General features: G+C 41.2%; 1 protein-coding gene across 1 annotated transcript in view; it reads right to left on the bottom strand.

Moving 5' to 3' along the window:
* Nucleotides 1-964: 964 nt before the first annotated feature.
* SH3RF1 (SH3 domain containing ring finger 1) overlaps nucleotides 965-19,079 on the bottom strand; it is a 176,716-nt gene continuing 158,601 nt past the window's right edge. The window contains exons 11-12 of the mRNA XM_050791728.1: nucleotides 14,088-14,446; nucleotides 965-3,422 (exon numbers count right to left, since the gene is read on the bottom strand). Coding sequence (XP_050647685.1) covers nucleotides 3,254-3,422; nucleotides 14,088-14,446 — 528 coding nt within the window. The 3' untranslated portion in view covers nucleotides 965-3,253. The remainder of the gene's footprint in view (nucleotides 3,423-14,087; nucleotides 14,447-19,079) is intronic.

Below are 19,079 nucleotides of genomic sequence, written 5' to 3'. Positions count from 1 at the left end.
CGAATACACATAAAGAGTTGTTAGTCAAACATCTATTAAACTTAGTCAAACATCTATTAAAACACATTTTCCAAACCTGAATTCTAATGTTGTTTATCGCTCTGGATTGAAATATTCAGAGAATTGAATGTTCTTCTGGAGGTATGCAAATATGTTATATTATAGGAACAGAAAGTTAAATGCATAGCAGTTGGAAACATCACCTTAATTTGTTCCTTCTAAAACCAATTAGACCCTGAAAAGCATTATATCATATACTCCAAGAGTGTGAGACGAAATATTTGAAACCAGAGATAAAATTAATGCCACATATTAAAATAGCACTTTTCAAAAACAGTGCGATTCTCTCTTTTGCTCCTCATCCTCACCCAGTGGGGTAGATGGGACACTAAAAGGAGGAAACTAAGTAATAATCCACTTGCCCAGGTGGCTACAGAGGTAGTTTTTGGTAAAGCTACAATACGACCTAGAATTCCTGATTTTCAATTCTGATAAGTCATTTGACAGTAGCCAAAAGTTAGTAGGAAAAGTTTTTACCATGACTTACATGGCCCTTTCATTTCACGGGAGATTAAAACCATGATGGGGGATTTTGTCCCCAAGCCATGCTGAGACTTACGGGTTATCATACCATTGGTTATAGGTCTGCTATTCCTTCTATGGCTACGACAACTTCTAGCACTCACCAGATTATTTTAGTAACTGGAAGAGGAAGAGGGGAACGCAAGCGCCATACATGACCTTGTGTGACTCCACAAACTCTTTTTAAGCTTCTTGGAAAAATAAACAAGGTTTGTTAGTTGCAGAGGTAAAATGTGTCACAATCACCAAATTGATTCCTGTAGACATCTTCCATTTGAGGTGTATGCAAAAAATTCTTGTAAGGTACAAATTAGGTTAAATGTGTCCTGGGTTTTCTGTTTTTTAAAAAAGCAAAATTTTAAGGATTGACACAGGGACATACAAAGGTTGAACATCAAATTTTAATCTTGAAACCTTTTATCCAGTCCTCAAATTATTAACATGAAAAGGAATGATAAATTGCAATTTTATCATTACCACATCACTGTGTAACAAGCCCTTGTTACAAAATCTCCCTCTACTGTCTCCAAAAAACCAATAGAAAACCCATACATTATATTACCTAATGATCTATTAACAGATGAAATTTTAACCAACTTTATACCAGGAAACTATGAACAGAGGTACTTCAATCACATAGCTTAAAATATGGAGAAAAGACAGGTAAAAAAATTATCTTAACCTGTAGTAGTCTTTTTTCTTTTTAAAATTTTTATAAAATACACTAATTTCCCAAAATAAAGAATATTATGACACATTGGTGTCAACTTACACAGATGAAAGCTGATGCCAGCTTTTTTTCCTAACTAAAGTTCATTTCACCAAACCTTTATATATTACATGAATATCCAAGTAAAGTATTTTTTTAAAAATTCAACACACAGGAACATAATATACAGTGTTTTATTTTTTTAAAAAAAGGTTAATTTAGGAATGATTTCATCTTCAACCACATAATGTATCTTTTTAAGACCATGAAACCTCTTGTCATTGCAAGACTTTTCAGTTCATGTTTCTATTTCCCAGTTTTAATTCTTAAAAGAAAAAAAAAAGATGAAAGGGTTTATTATCTATTTTCCATGAGAAAACTGTGGTAAGGATCTTATTCATTACCAGGCTGTCTCCCCTCCTTTTGTTTTCCGGACTACCCAGATCCATGACTGTGTGGCACCGTAATGAAATCGGTGGGAGAGGCCAATGACATCAAAGAATGGATATAAAAAGACAGGCTCGTCTGGATCCCGCCACAGTTGTAAGGTGTGGGCAAATTCACTCCCACCAAGCCTTCCAGAGCTCCACAGTCACAGGAGTAGTTCTCCCGGTTAACTCATCCTTGATGTCTGTCTGCTGGGAGGACATAAAAGACCATTTCCACTAATGACTCGTGTAGTGGCTAATGCATGCCTTAGCCAGAGATGGAACGAGTGCACTGAAGAGACCTTGGTCAGTAGTGGCTTTGGGGTAGAGAAGAGAACACTGTTTATTTTTACACCTCCTGAATTGGTCAATTCTGAGTACAAACTCACCTTAACAGGAAATCGCAATGAAATATACACACCATGCACAGTCTATATTACTGTGGGAATCCAGTAACACATGCAAGACGTGGGGAAAGAATCACAATGGATGAATATGAACTTTTCACAGTGTTTCTTATAGCCTTTGACTTAACACGAGTGCATCACTTACCACCACTATCTCACAAATGTTTTACTTGTGTCCTGGGCATGCAGGTCCGTTGGGATAAAATGGGAAATGACGCTTCATAGCCATTCTCAGACAGTGACAGTGACATAGCCATTCTCAGACAGTGAGTACAACTTCAATTTCCCCTACTTTCCACCAAACAATTGGGCTGCTTCTGCTATAAAACTAAATATATTTCTGAATACATTTTGTTCAAGTGTTGTGCTGTATTCTTCCTCATTGTTTCAGTCATTTCATTCTAGGAAAATTAAAAACCCACACAATTAAATTGAGGACTAGGTCTTTAGGGTGATTCCTACCAAACTAGAAAGAGAGGGAATCACTAACTTCTCTGCTCTCAAGTTTCTGTCTCTCTACCCCAGGCCCTAATCGATACGGATTCATTTGTATATTTGGTTTCCCAAAAAAGAAAACCAAATTAGAGAACTGGGATTTCTATCTTAAAGAAGCAAAACGTAACCCCAAAATATAATGGTAGCAGGGAGGAGGAGAGGGGAAAATGCATTCATTCTATGTCAAAACAAATCTCTTGCTCTCAACAGGAGATAATCCAGCTTCTCCTTAGCTATCATTTCATAAATTAATAATTTCTTAAAATCATAATCCAAGGAACGTATCTATTATACGAAAAGTTCAAGTTTAAAAAAGCAAATAAATTAGTTAAGCCTTGTAAACAATTGTCCATTTTAGCTATATATCTTTAAAAAAAAAAAGGTTTATCTGTGTAGTAAATCAGACAGTACAAGGCACACCTTACACATCCGATGCCAGACTAATAAAACCCACACAAACATCTTCTTCACTCTGCTCGCTGGGGTAACTGTGCTGGGGCATCGGAGTGACATACCAGTCCTTTGCCCATCTCCTGACCATCTGGAAGTCCACAAATGTGCTCTTTCTGTTAAACTGCTTTGTGCTATTTTGTTGTGTGAAGTGATCTGAAGCCTCCTCAGTGTCAGTTTCCTCATATGTTTTCCACAAAGCTTCCTGGGAAAAGGCCAGTTTTCCCATTACGTTGTAATGTGCCTTTGAACCAGCCGTCCTCTCGTTTTTTATGAACAAACACGATATCTCCTTCTTTAAGTTCAAGTTCTGCCTCACTCTGAGGAGGATAGGAAACCACTACCCTGTGCCTAGGAAAGAAAGAGATTTTGGTTAAGGCAAATCAAAGCAGTGATTTTAAAAAATGGTGTACTTACTGTTAGTCTGCACGAACCTCAACGTAAATAGGAAATAACATTAATTTGTTCATGATTGTAAAACAACTCAAAATGCTGCTATTTTCTGCTTAGTATAGACTTGGTACTAACGAAGATCGGATTTGGATATGTGTGTCAACCCACTACTGATGGCCCAGTCTGGTTCATCTGAGTGACCTTAACAAGGACAGCCATCCTTGTTCCCTCCCAGTGTTTGTATCTTGGCCATAAAGGAGAGTTTCGTTTCATTTCCTGGGAGGGGTATCATTTCTGTCCCTCCCTCTTCTCCAAGGAGACAGGAGTGAATTTATTTGATTGGTGAGACTGGAAGAAGTAGCTGAGCCGGGGGTTCAGTCCTCTCTGCACCGCCTGCCCACAGGCTGAGGAGGCTCTGCTCCATCTCTATGTTGTAAGCACACAGACGTCAGGAAGGTGAGTCTGGAAGTCTGTCTCTGTGTCCCTGTGTCCCTTACACTGGGGTTTGACATGGGCGAGGCAGCAATTCTGAGGAAGGTAATCTGCCTCACACACCCAGATTATCCCTTGGGAAAGCAGTCCCAAGGTCCAGATGTGGAGGGGAGGGCTGTGGCCACAAATTCAATCCCACATTACCAGTAATGAGGTTGACATTCTCTTCTCCATTATTCTGACATTTGGGTCTGTTTCTCCTCGGTTCAGAATTTGGAGTTAGTGGGAAAGGTGTCATTATTGCTTAAAAATGGCAGAAGCCTAGTTGGTTTAATATTATCTATGCCCCTGCCTCCACGCTCCTTAGCTTTCCTTAGCAGAATTACAGCTTGTCAGAAGCCAGAGGGAGGTGATGTGTTTTACATTCCATATCCTTTTATCCTTCTCTATTTTTCCAGCATTATTTGTATTATTTCTCTCCTACTCCTCTTCTCAACAAAAGGGGGAAAAGAATGGTGGTGTATGGTAGCCAACCTCCAAGATGGCCCTAGTGATCTTTGCTTCCTGGTATTCACACTCTTGTGTAGTCTCCTCCTATGATGCACAGGGATGACCTGTGTGACCAATGAAATGTTATAGAAATGACAGTGGGTGATTTCTGAGGCTAGATCATAAAAAGCATTGTGGCTTCCACTTTGCTTTCTCTTGGATCAGTCACTCAGGAAAGCTGGCTGCCATGTTGTGAGGACACTCAGCATCTCTATGGAGAGGAACCACATGGTAAGGCACTGAGGCCTCTTTCCAAAAGTCTAAACTAACCAGAAAAAGTGATGTGAATAAGCCACCTTAGAAGTGGATCCTCCAGCCCCAGTCAGCATCAGCTCAGGCTGATGTCTTGACTACAATCTCAAGAAATACTCTAAGCCAGAACCAGCCAGATAAGCTGTTCCATAATTACGTGACCCACAGAAACTGTGAAATAATACATGCTTATTATTGTTTTAAGCCACTGAGTTTTGGGGGTAACTGGTTACATGGCAACAGATAACTAATAAATGCATCTTTTCATTGTTTGATGCTAAGTAATGAGTAGTCAGTCATAAAGTTGATTTTGGGTTTCTACTTTCATTTGGTTCTCAAAGTCAGAAAATGAGTTTATAACCTCATGAGACCCACTGCTGACTGAAAGTGAAGAATGTTATGGCTTCAAAATGATAGGCAGAACAAATTCTACACAACTGTCCCCAAACTTCTGAAACCCATTACAGCCTGCTCCTTTCACCAATTCCCATTCCATAAAAACCAAAATCCATTTAAGAAAGACCACAGCAAGACTCCCAGACTATAACTAAAAAAACACATCTCTGCAAAGGGTAAGTGGCTGCTTGAACAACCTGAGCTCCTTTGGCACAGGGACCAAATTACTATCCAAGATATGAAGCAAAAGCACAGTACGGAAGTTGGCTTATATCTGAGAAAGGTTCAGCTCATTCAAACATGAATATTCATAGACCACAAGGCTGGGGTTTGATCAAGCATGGAATGAGGAAGGAAGCATGGCACTGTGGGAGAAACACTGGCCTAAGGATTGACACAGCCTTTAAGGTCAGTTAGAGCAGCTTAACTTTGGGCCAGTTATCTCAGCTCTCAGTCTGTTTCCTCATCTGTAGAATAGGACTGTAATGAGTTAAACAAGTATGATGCTCTTTGTACGGTGTCTGGCCAAGAGTTCTACCCTAAAATATTAGCTCCCATGATGATCATATGGCTTAGACAAGAGTAGGCAGAGGCCTGGCCCCTCAAGGAGCTGAAGGATGAGCCAGTCAGTTGCTGGACATCTCTAACAAGGAAACGAACTCAGGCCACAACCTAAAGCATTTCCTGAAAATGAAATCTGACAAACTTTAGATCGACACAGTTAGGGTTTTCGAATCCCTTCTTTGATATCTTTATTTTATTTTGAGACAGCCTTGCTTTGTTGCCCAGGCTGGTGTGCAGTGATGCAATCACAGCTCACTATAGCCTTGACCTCCCAGGCTTAACTGATCTTCCTACGTCAGCCTTCCAGCTGGGACTACAGGTGTGTGCCACCAAACCTGGCTAATCTTTTTACTTTTCATAGAGATGGCATCTCACTATATGGCCCAGGCTAGTCTTGAACTCCTGGGCTCAAGCAATCTTCCAGCCTCAGCCCCATAAATTGCTGGGATTACAGACATCAGCAGCTACACCTGGCCCTCTGACACCTTTATAAGCAAGACAAATAATTGCATCATGAATTTATCTGAAAGAAGGATCCAGATGACGTTTCTCAAGTCTAATGTCAACATGCTAAAAATCCATGGAAAAAGCAATGATGTAGATGCCATGTGGCGTAAGTTAAAAATTTAAGGCAAAGTTTTATAATTCTGGGAAAAAATGTGCAAGTGCCTCAGAACATACTCAGAGTAGATTTCTCATGAGATATATTCCCTACTTGTTCTCCGTGAGCTGCCTTAAAGGTGAAATGGAATAAAATGGTTATTGAAAAACTTGAAGTGAATTAGATTAATATATGCATTTTATAAAATGCACTAAACCAATTTTGTAAAAAAAAAAATTTGAACTAGAACTGCTGCTGGGCTAAGAACATACTCTTCCTGCCAAGTTCCCAGCGGGAGCAAATTTTCATTGCTAAGTTTTATAAACCTCGGTGGGGGCGGGTGGAATGAGAAACTATGTGCATAATGGAAACTGTGACACAGTCTTGATCGTATGAAGACTACCAGGTGCAGGAGTAATAGACTCTACTTAGAAATCTTCCAGCTCAGGTCCTGATCTTGAGCCTTGTGAGGTGGTGTGCAGTTTTCTCATACAGATTTGTAAGGCCAAATACTGCGCATAACTGGCCAACTATTTCAGGCATTGAAAGGCTTTGCCAAGTAGAACATTTACAGACCAACCAACAGATGTGACACACAGCTGCAGAGGCCCTTTACATCTGCTGCTCCACCTTCTGCCTCACTCGGATTATGCTTTTCTCTATATGAACAGGGGTTTGGGGAAGTTCTGAACCTCAGGAGTCAATTAATACTCTCCTCTCCTATGACCTACATGGGACCTGCTGATCTACCTTCAAAATCTGCACCCCATCCACTCATCTTCATTGTCACTGTCACTATCCTGGTTGATGACCTCATTACCTTCCACCTGGTCAAATATTTTTTTTTTTTTTTTTTGAGACGGAGTCTCGCTCTGCCGCCCAGGGTGGAGTGCAGTGGCCGGATCTCAGCTCACTGCAAGCTCCGCCTCCCGGGTTCACGCCATTCTCCTGCCTCAGCCTCCCGAGTAGCTGGGACTACAGGCGCCCGCCACCTCGCCGGCTAGTTTTTTGTATTTTTTAGCAGAGACGGGGTTTCACCGTGTCAGCCAGGGTGGTCTCGATCTCCTGACCTCGTGATCCGCCCGTCTCGGCCTCCCAAAGTGCTGGGATTACAGGCTTGAGCCACCGCGCCCGGCCAAATATCTTTTTTTTAAAACAATTTTTATTTATTTTTAAGATGGAGTTTTGCTCTTGTTGTCCAGGCTGGAGTGCAATGGCATGATCTCGGCTCACTGCAACCTCTGCCTCCTGGGTTCAAGCGATTTTCCTGCCTCAGCCTCCTGAGTAGCTGGAATTACGGGCGTGTGCCACCTCGCCCGACTAATTTTTGTATTTTTAATAGAGGCAAGGTTTCAACATATTGGCCAGGCTGGTCTCTAACTCCTGACCTGGTGATCCACCTGCTTGGCCTCCCAAAATGCTGGGATTACAGGTGTAAGCCACTGTGCCCGGCATCCACCTGGTCAAATATCTACCTGTCTTTCTTGCTTCAAAGTCTCTTCCTGTCCCCAACCCAGTCTATGCAGCGCTCACATACTAATATTCTTAAGTGGCAACTCTATTTGCAGCTACCCACTGCCAAAAAATCATTAACAGCTTTACAACGCCTGTGAGCAAGGTTAATCCTCAGCCTGGTATGCGAAGCCCTTGGTGATCAGGACTTAATCTCTTTTTACACAGCTGTAGCTACTATTATCACCACCAAAGTCCCAGACACTCCCCTAAGCCTGAACATGTCCCCTATACAGGGCCTTTACTTCCCCCACGCCATACCGTGGCTCATGCAGTTCCTTCCAGTGGGAATTTCCTTTGACAGTCTCTCTCCCATCCATACTCTATCATTCTCTCAAAGCCTGGCTCCAGTTCTCCCCTGTGAAATCTCCAGCCCCATGGCTGGAGGCAATTTCATGCCTGACTAAATCCCAGAGGCCTCCATGTATATGTCTTACGGCACTTAGCACAGTCTACATTGTATTATTACCATCTGTGTCCCTGTCTCGTTTATTCTACCAAACCATAAGCTGCTTGAAGGGTGAGATGATGCTAAATTCACTTTATATGCCTCATAGTACTTAGCATAGTACGTTTAATTCTTAATAAGCATGTCAAGTGGCAAAAAGAAAAGGCCTAATAGTATAGAAAAACTATTTCTTAAAATATACAAAGCTCCTTAAAAAGGAATGAAATTCTGACACGTGCTACAACAGGGATGAACCTTGCAAACGTTATGCTAAGTGAAATAAGCTGCATTCACAAAGAAGGATGACTATCTTATGATTCCACTTTTGAGGTGCCCAGAAGTCACTTATGAGGACAGCAAGTAGAAGGGTGGTTGCAGGGCCTGGAGGAGGGGGAATGAAGATTTAGTGCTTAATGAGTACAGATTCAGTTGAGGATGAGAAAAAGTTCTAGAAATGGATAGCAGTGAATGGTTGTATGACATGAATGTACTTAATGCCACTGAATTGTACACTTGAAAAAATAGTAAATTTTCATGTATACTTTACAATTAAATAAATAAGATATATGAATGAACAAAATTTTTTGTTTAAAAAAAAGGAAAAAAAAAAAAAAAAGAAAAAAAGGAAAAATGTATAAAGCTGACTGGTACCTTGGTTGGAAAGCACCCTGTTCCCTTTGAACAAAGCACTGTGGAGGCATTACGGGGTGACCAGAGTGGCTCACAGACTGGTCCTGAATGACCTCTGCCTCTTGGTGCCTGTGTGACCTTAACTTTTGGTGATAACTGCCAAGGTAGAGTTCAAGAAACAGAGTCTTGCAATATAAAGAAACTCCACACACTTCCAGTGCTATGGTATTTTAGCTTCCATCTGAATGGGCATTTGCAGTCTTTTATTAGTACACATTTCCTGCTTCCTTTATTTTTCTGGCCTCTCTGGTGTTCTCTGTAGTGCATACATTTTCATTTCTAATCGCCCCTGGTATAGCCCAAATTAGCTTCCATGTTGCTCTGGGAGGCACTCAGTCCATCACTCTGACCTGGGTGAGTAACCACTTACTGCTTTCTGCCAGTTGCCACAGCAATCTAATATTCAATTAAGTATTTCACTGGCAAAACCATACTAGTTCCCTTTGTAGCTTGCTCCAAGACCAAGTAAATTACGTCCATTGCTTCACCCAGTGGGTTCACTGTCAGTGATTCAAAGAAATTAATCATGCTGGTTAAGCCCAGCTGCCTTTCTGTAAATCTATCTCTATCCAATTTGTATGTTTCCAAGTGTTCTAGCTTAATCCCTGATCAAAGATCATACATAGGTTTTTTTGTTTTTTTTTTTTTTTTTTTTTTCAATTTAGGAGATAAGCTTATAGGTATGTGGTTCTCAGTTTAATTCCTAAATTTAAAAATACACACAGATAAAGGTGACTTGCTGTGTCTCCCTGAACTCTTTATATATATATTTATTATTTTTCTTTGGAAGAAAAGTAAACCTGTCACATACTTTCTTTTATTTGCCATCCCTTCTGAAATATTTTCTTTCCACCTTCTCTTTGCAATTTCCTAATTATTTTTTCTCAATCCTTCTGAAATAGAGCCTAAAATATTTGTTCTATTATTTCTGCTGTCATCAATTATACATTTTCTGCCTCCAGGATATAGCGCTATTTCTTGCTTGTTTTCTTCAGTCTCTCTAACAAACACAGAAGAATCCTTTTGTTCCTCAGAGAATTCTTTCTGCTGACACCAAGACCTGTCAACACACTTCAAGGTTCATCCTTTCTTATTATGAGATTGCTTAAGTCTTTATATCACGTGGTTGCCTCTTTCCATTGACAGCACCGGCTGCCCCAGTCACATTCTTTTTTTTTTGAGATGGAGTCTCGCTCTGTCACCCAGGCTGGATGGAGTGCAGTGGTGCGATTGTGGCTCACTGCAACCTCTGCCTCCTGGGTTCAAGCATTTCTCTGCCTCAGCCTCCCGAGTAGCTGGGATTACAGGTGACTGCCACCACACCTGGCTATTTTTTTTTGCATTTTTAGTAGAGAAAGGGTTTCACCATCTTGGCCAGGCTGGTCTTTAACTCCTGACCTCGTGATCCACCCACCTCGGCCTCCCAAAGTGCTGGGATTATAGGCGTGAGCCACCGTGCCTGGCACGTTCTTTTACTTTAGATATATGAGATAGGGTCATGGTCTGAGAGGAAATTTTATGCTTGTTCTCACTATAATCTGTAGATGAATTCTATCTCATAGTGTCGCAATAATATAAATTGAAAAATACTTCTATGAAATTCTATCAGTTGGTAGAATTTCTACCAAAAGAACCCTGGCCTCCTTCTGTATTTCGCCAGGGCAAGAGTTGTTGATGCTTGTATTGTAAATCAAGGATTATTCCTAGATCCTGAAATGTTTTCTCAATCATACTGATATAAAAGTTAATCTTTCCTTCATTTTCACCACTGAGCACTTTTTATTGTGTTGAAATAAATAATTTAAAATAAAAATGAAATTTATTGTGTTAAAATATGAAAACAAGTAATCCCTAAATTCTATACTTGGTGGCTTTTAATTAATCAAAAAATTTCATTCACAGTGAATAATATAACATTCTCCTATACGTTTCCACACATTTTTCCAGCTATTTTTACTGTGAGGCAGATCTAAGAATCCAAGGTAAATAACTACTATTACCATCACTGTATGAAAGCAAGGGCTATGAAAAGTTGGTCAGATTGGCTATTATATTTAATATTGCATCGAACATACAGATTATAAAAATATAAACTTGAGTAGAAACCTTCTCCAAAGACCCCTTTCCCACTTGTAAAAATTCAAATGGTTATACAAAAAAACCTGTCAAAGAATTCCAGCATGCCCGGACCCATCTGTCCTGTCATTAAATTCTCTATGTTTCCTATCTGATGTGCATCCCCCGCCCCCTGAAACGCCATCACCTATGTGCACTAGCAATTCCTTCTTTTCAGATGAACTGAACAGCAGGAGCCTGCTGTTAGAAGGGAGCTCCTCTAAGAGGAAGGGACCGGAATGCAGAAGCCACAGAGACTGAGGACATCTGGCAACTGAAAAGGAACGCATTAGGGGGAGGGAGGCTGCAGTGCCCATGCCAGCGCCTAGGGAGAGTCTGGGCAAAGTGAACCATCACTCAAAAGAGTCACACAAATACCACAAATGAGAGGGAACACAGGACAGACGCCCTCAGGGCTTGAAGGAAAAACTGCAGATCAGTGCCTGGAGGGAGGGAGGGAGGCTTTGTGACCAAGAGAAAGCAAACAAGTAACTGGACCAACTCCAGGGACAGAAGGTGCTATCCCTGGAAAGCAGACCAATACAGCAGGAAAAAGGCTGACTCTCAGAATAAAAGATTCAGGGAATTCTGGACAAAATTTCAAAGCTTTACCAAGAGCACAACAGATGAGAGGAAAGATAAAATGATTTCATTTGTAGGGAGAGAACACTGTTTTAGGGTAATGGCTCATTTTAAAACTGGTTTTATGTGGATTAGAACTATAGAAAATTATTGTACAGCACTATAAAAATAAATATCATAAATTGTGGCTGGGCTTGGTGGCTCACGCCTGTAATCCCAGCACTTTGAGAGGCCAAGGCAGGTGGATTGCCTGAGCTCAGGAGTTCGAGACCAGCCTGGCCAACATGGCAAAACCCCGTCTCTACTAAAAACACAAAAAATTAGCCAGGCATGATGTGTGCGCCTGCAATCACAGCTACTCAGGAGGCAGAGGCAGGAGAATCACTTGAACTCGGGAAGTGGAGGTTGCAGTGAGCCGAGATTGCACCACTACACTCCAGCCTGGGCAACAGAGTGAGACTCTCCTTGCAAAAAAAAAAAAAAAAAAAAATCATAAATTGTAAGCTTTGTATTTAATCTACATAGGTTTGAAATTTACCCTTTTCCATTTTTCCTAGTTTATTTTTAAGTAAAAAAGTGTGCCAAAAATATGAAAAAAAAAAAAATTGTAAGTTTTGTACTTAATCTACATAGGTTTGAAATTTACTCTTTTCCATTTTTCCTAGTTTATTTTTAAGTAAAAAAGTGTGCCAAAAATATGAATGCAGGCCTCAGGTTTTGGTGGATACAAATATACCTATGGCTTCATCTGAAATACAGAGGTAAAGTGAATTTAAGGCATTTAAAAACATAACACTTTATAGTAAGATTTCAAGTCAGCAACACAGAAAATGCTACCAAAAAGGCAATACCTCCACAAAGCAGATAATACTTAAGACAAATACTATATATTTATATGTGATATAAAAAGAGTCCACTATTTTGAGTATACTTCATGATGCTTTCCAATGTAAGGAATAGTCCTTCACTGTTGAGTTTAAATAATCCTAGTAGCTATTTGTCTCATTAAATATGTATTTTCTTTCCTAACACATTCCTAGAACCCCAGTGGGGCATCAAACAGAACTGCTCCCTTTTGTATAATTATTCAAGGTTGGCATCACTGAAACAGGGCTTATTACTCTGAGTGTAACTGAATCAAGTCACTTGGTCAGGAGGAGAGTCAGAACTGAGACTGAGAACTTAGCCATCCTCTTCTGGCTCAGGAAGAAGAAGAGAGTTCTTCACTAGGCATGGTGGCTCATGCCTGTAATCCCAGCACTTTGGAAGGCCAGGGCAGGAGAATGGCTTGAGTCCAGGAGTTCAAGACTAGCCTGGGCAACATGGGAGACCCCGTCTTTACAAAAAAATACAAAATAAAAAATTGCTGGGAATGGTGGCACAGGCTTGCGGTCCCAGCCACTCAGGAAGCTGAGGTGGGGGGATCACTTGAGCCCAGGATGTTGAGGCCACAGTGAGCTGTGATTGCACCACTGCACTGAAGCCTGTGCAACAGAGCAAGACCCTGTCTCAAAAAAAGAAGAGAGTTCTCTTAGCTGACAGAATTCTCTAATTGAAGCTTGTTCAACCTGTGGGCATGCAGTGCAACACAAATTCATAAACTTTCTTAAAATATTGTGAAATTTTTTTTGCGATTTTTTTTTTTAGCTCATCAGCTATCATTAATGTTAGTGTGTGTATATATATATGTAATGTAAAATATTTTTAACAGTATCTATAAATATATGTGTATATATATATTTATTATTTTTAATTTTTTTTTGAGATGGAGTCCTGCTCTGTCACCCAGGCTGGAGTGCAATGGCACAATCTCCATTCACCACAACCTCTGCCTCCCGGGTTCAAGTGATTCTCCTGCCTCAGCCTCCCAAGTAGCGGGGATTACAGGGACCCGCCACCACGTCTATTTCTTTGTATCTTAGTAGAGACAGGGTTTTACCATGTTGCTGGATTACAGGTGTGAGCCACCATGCCCGGTCATATGAGTATATTTTATATGTGGCCCAAGACAATTCTTCCTTCAGTGTGGCCCAGGGAGGCCAAATGATTGGACACACCTGCTCTAGTTGCTTCACAACTAGCAGGAAACAATGTAAACTTTTAATAAAAAAGGCAAAGGATTAAAAAAAAAAAAAGAGCGATTGCTGGCGATGGAATAGAAACGAGAAAGAAGTAAATCCATGAACAAGTTCCCAGTGATTGACAGTTTTTACCTGGACACAATTTTGGCATGGTAGAGTAGAGAAAATAAAGGAAAAGGAAGGCTGGGGACCAACCCATTAAGAAACATGGAAGGAAAAAGGAAAAAGGAAAACAGAGTATGTTGTGTCAAGTGGGAAAAAAAATTCAGTGCTTATTTTCATAAGCTCAGTTTCAAAAGTTAGGAAGATATGGCAAAACATCTTAAATATCACAATAAACGTTCCAGCCTAAAGCCTGTTGTTCATTTTTTAGTTTTTTCCTGGAACAAAGTTGAACTCACCTTTCACAAACAACAGGTCTAGACTCATTCAAGACAGGACCCAGGGAGGAACAGGCCTGGCGAGGAGGTGGAGCGATGGGGACGGCGGAATCCAGGGAACTTGCCTTCCTGTGAAAAGCATCCTGGGCCAGGGCTGCTCCTGCCACTGCAGTTGTGACCGGTCCATCCCCGTCCACAGGGCAAGAGCCTGCCCTGCCGTGGCCACCTCCTGGTGGCAGTTCGGGCCCCACTGCTCCCTGGAGAGGAAGCTCTGCACTGCCCAGCTCCACTTCTAGGGTTGGCGATGCTGGAGGAGACATGCGGGGCTTCCGTTTAGTGGAGGCGCCAGAAAGCAACTTCAACAAACCCTTTTTTTCTTTCTGGAAAAAAAAATGAGCCTTAGTTGGAGAATGACAGTACTATTGCTGGCATAATCAAAATGGCCCTATAGTTCATTATTACTTTTTAATTTTTAATTTTAATTTTTGTGGGTACATAGTAGGTGTATGGGGCCTTATGGTTTCGATGTTTGGTTTGATCTTTTTACATTATTTCTGTTGATAATTGGTTATTCATAATCTGGCCACCAATTTGTGTGTGGTGCTAACCTGACCTTTTACTTCTCCTCCTTCTCCCTTTCTGCTAAATATATATTTTTTGTTTGGTTTTGGACATTCTGTTGAAGTAGGACAAACTGATAAAAAAGATGTAAGACAATAAAACTCACCAATTTACATCCCGGGTTTGGTAAAAGCATTAGTAGATATTTTAGGATAAAATGGAAATTTCAGATTATGGATTTAATTTCCTGAACTTCTGCCTATCCTATCTCTAATTGCTGTAAGACAGCTGACTGCATGCAGAATTAAATGTAAACATGACAGCACTTTATTCCACAGGCATGGACGTGAGCCTTATCGCTTACAGGCAGTGATCAGAGTTAAGAGTTAAACCACTTCTCACGTGTCGCCACCTCGATTAAATGTAACAAGCTAATAAAACAGAAGTCAAACCACATTTCCCTTGCAAGTACCTCCTTGATTAGACATCCATTTTAAGGAAAGCTTCGGTATACTTAGAAACAAGTTGATTTCTCCTTTCACAAGCAAGTATACAAATAAGTGTGTTTTTTTGTTTGTTTGTTTTTCAACCATCACAATTCCACAGAAGCCGTCTCTTGAATTTTTGTCTCTTTTGATACTTTCTATCTTTGGTCTGCTAGGAAAATCAGATGTCAAGAGATGGCTCCTTCATTCTGAAACCTTAAGCATGAATGTTCTTTCTGATGGCCAAGCTTAACATGATCCTTTTAAATTGTTTTACTAAGATGTCAACTACATCATTAAGTCCTCTGAATGGAAGCACTGCTTGAACATGAAACACTTCATAGATAACTATTTCTTTAGAAAACCCTGTAGGCAAATTGGAATTATTAAGGCCCACTAACAGGGAAATAGAAATTATAAGGGACCTGCTGAGGAATTTTTCTTGGGAATAATAGCTTAGACTCAGTAAAAACTCCTTGGGAAAATGAATCTAAATCCCTAACAACATTGTTCCATTACAGACAGTATGGCAGAAAAAAGGAGACAAAAGCAATAATTTATCAGACTATGAGGAAGAATCCCAGGAACAGTGCACCATAATCCCCAGTTACCTAATGCTGCTCAAGGACATGTGAGCCTGTGGGCTAGAAATGGGAAAACAGGGTGGGAGTGGGTGCTAAAGTCATTTCTGTACTTGCTTGATCTGGGCTACAGATGAGCAGAGCCAGCTGATCCCCACCACCCTGCAACTCTCCCGGGTAGAGGATGATCCTTTTGCATTTCTCTTTATAGCCTGTCCTCAGCTGATCTTATGCGCTTTCGCTTCACTCATTCAATGCCACATTTTCTGTGGGGCTACTATGTGCATTCTAATGAATGTCCTCACAAACTTGGACTGCCTGCATAAGTGCAGTGACAGTGCTGTATATACCTCTGTATCTCACCCAGTGTTGAGTGCAGGGCCCTACACCCACTAAAGCTTAGAGGCTGAGAAAATACTGGAAGAGGATGAGACCAGTGAAAGGGAGGAAAAATATAGCTAGCGCCAGGCCTAAGGAAATAAAGGATATGTTGGATTCCCCAGATCCAGAGGCAATAAAGCCTTTCGATGAGCCTTTCAATAAAGCCTATGGTCAATGAAGTGGTCTCACTAAGCACCTGTCAATGCTGCTCCGTATTTGTTGTAGAGAGCCTGAGGTCTGGAAGTCCAAGGTATGACGTGCAAAAGAATAACGTCCAGTAGCTTCCGCTTCTAAGGTAGCAGTCAGCTGCGACTTCCAGCTATTCTTGCCATGATGTAAGAAAGCACACGCTAGTCCACGGACCCACAAAGGTCCAGTGAGAACATCAAGTCCATTGATAAATTACAATCTCAGCAAGCCATAGCTAAAGCCATTTCTTAAAAGCTCAGTTCTGAGCACTCAGTAAAATATCAGATAACTCAATGGCACTCAGGGAACAGCCTCTGAAGTGATTAAGAAGAAAGATGACTTAATTCATCTAAAATGATTAAACACATTAAATACAGCTTGCTTTAATGACTTCTAAGGGATGTCTTATCATCATCAACTGATGCTGACTACCCACAGGGCAGAAGGCAGAGGATTAGGAATCATGGCAGGGCACAAGGGGTAAGGGGTGGGGGTGGTAATACAGAAAAGATGCTGTCCTAGTTCCAAGGAACCATGCTTTCAATGGCATATTCTGATTTTTTCTGTTAGCAGAATAATGTTCCACCTGAGAGAGATCATTTTGCAAACTCAGACACTTAGCATCTACGAGCACCATTATTTTTTCAAAAACCAACAGCAGAAATGAAAACTAAATGAATTAATAAAGACTACATTCAGGCTGGGCATAGTGGCTCACACCTGTAATTCTAGCACTTTGGGAGGCTGAAGCAGGAGGATCACTTGAGCCCAGGAGTTCAAGATCAGCCTGGGCAATGTAGGGAAACCCTGCCTCTACAAAAATACAAAGAAAAAAGCCAGGTGTGGTGGTGCATGCCTGTGGTCCCACCTACTCAGGAGCCTGGGGTGGGAGGGAGGGTTGCTCGAGCCTGGAGGTGGAAGTTGCAGTGAGCTATGACATGCCACTGCACTCCAGCCTGGGTGATAGAGGGATACCCTGTAGCAAAAAAAAAAAAAAAAAAAAAAAAAAAAAAAAAAACACCTGGGAAAAGGAAGAAAAAATCATTTGAACAAAGAAAATCATCACTAGAGGCTGGGCACAGTGGCTTACACCTGTAATCCCAGCATTTTGGGAGGCCCAGGCAGGAGTATTGCTTGAGCCCAGGAGTTTGAGAGCCACCTGGGCAACACAGCAAGACCCCATCTCTACCAAAATAAAATGACCTAGGTATGGTGGCTCATGCCTTTAGTCCCAGCTGGGAGGGTCGCTTAAGACTGGGAGTTCAGGCTGCAGTGAGGTATGATTGCGCCACTGCACTCCAGCCTGGGTGACAGAATGAGACCTCGTTTAAAAAATTAATAATAAAGGAAGAAAGAAAAAAAATGATCAGTAGAGACTTCAAGAAAACTGTTCAGAAAATAAAATGAATATTTAAAAACCAGATAGGACCTCTGCATAAGAAAATCAAGAATAATAAGCCAGGTGCAGTGGTGTGAACCTGTAGTCCCAGTTACTTGGGAGGCTGAGGTGGAAGGACTGCTTGAATCCAGGAGTTCAAGACTAGCTTGGGCAACATGGTAAGACCCTATCTCTTAAAATAAACAAATAAATAAATGAAAAGAACAATAGGAAAGGTTCTAAAACACTGAAGAAAATCTGTGGTTGGCTTCTTAAGGGAGAATCATCAGGAATTTGGGGGTGGGGGATTTGAGACACTAAATGTTGACCTTGTGTGGCCCACCTGTAGGAAAGGTGGCTTTTAGGAATGGATCTAGGATATGGCAGAGTGCATGCTGACCAACACTCACTCCTGCTGACTCATATGGAATCAATGTCAGTGTCAGGTGAGACTTACAAAGCACCGCTGGAGATTTTGAAGTCATGGGTAGAAAATGGAAGCACTTGGGGTAGACATTGGCATCAGAGGTGGTTCCTCCTCTTTTTCTAAAGTAAGGTTAGAACTTAGAGAACTTAAGAACAATTACACAACTGTACTAATCAAAAATATTTTTTTCAGGCCAGGCGCAGTGGCTCATGCCTGTAATCCTAACACTTTGGGAGGCCAAGGCAGGGGGATCACTTGAGGCTAGGAGTTCAAGACCACCAACATGGTGAAGCCCTGTCTCTACTAAAAACACGAAAGTTAGCTGCGAGTGGAGGTGCATGCCTGTTGTCCCACCTACTTGGGAGGCTGAGGTGGTAAAATTACTTGAACCCGGGAGGCAGAGGTTGCAGTGAGTCGAGATCACACCACGGCACTCCAGCCTGGGAGATCTAGTTCTGTCACCCAGGCTGGAGGGCAGTGGCATTAACGTAGCTCACTGCAGCCTTGACCTCCAGGGCTAAAGCCATCCTCCCACCTCAGCCTCCTAAGTAGCTAGGACTACAGGCACATATCACCATGCCCAGCTAATTAAAAATAATTTTTTTTTTTTTTGGTAGAGATAGGGTTTTGCTAAATTGCTGAGGGTGATCTTGTACTTCCGGCCTCAAGTGATCCGCCCACCTTGGTCTCCCAAACTTTTGGGATTATAGGTGTGAGCCACTGTGCCCAGCCTTAATATTTTTATAACAAGAAAACCCAATAAAACATATATACATATACATAAGTATCTCTTAAAGATTTGGAAACGCATTTTCCTGGAGATTAGTTGATCAAATAATGAAGGCTTTGAACTGAGTAGGAAGTTAGAAATATGTCCAGATAAAGTTGTTATACGGATGACTGTGGAAAATATTAGGGATCTCATAGAAGGAAGAATAACAATGGTAGAAAAGGTCTAGGATTTCGAACAAGAGAGAACTGAGATGAAACAGAGTTTCAGATGCCTGTTTA

Source organism: Macaca thibetana, chromosome 5, assembly GCF_024542745.1.
Source record: "Macaca thibetana thibetana isolate TM-01 chromosome 5, ASM2454274v1, whole genome shotgun sequence".
NCBI classification, from domain to species: Eukaryota; Metazoa; Chordata; class Mammalia; order Primates; family Cercopithecidae; genus Macaca; species Macaca thibetana.
The sequence above is the reverse complement of the archived record's forward strand: the minus strand, read 5'-3'. Positions and strand labels throughout refer to the sequence as shown.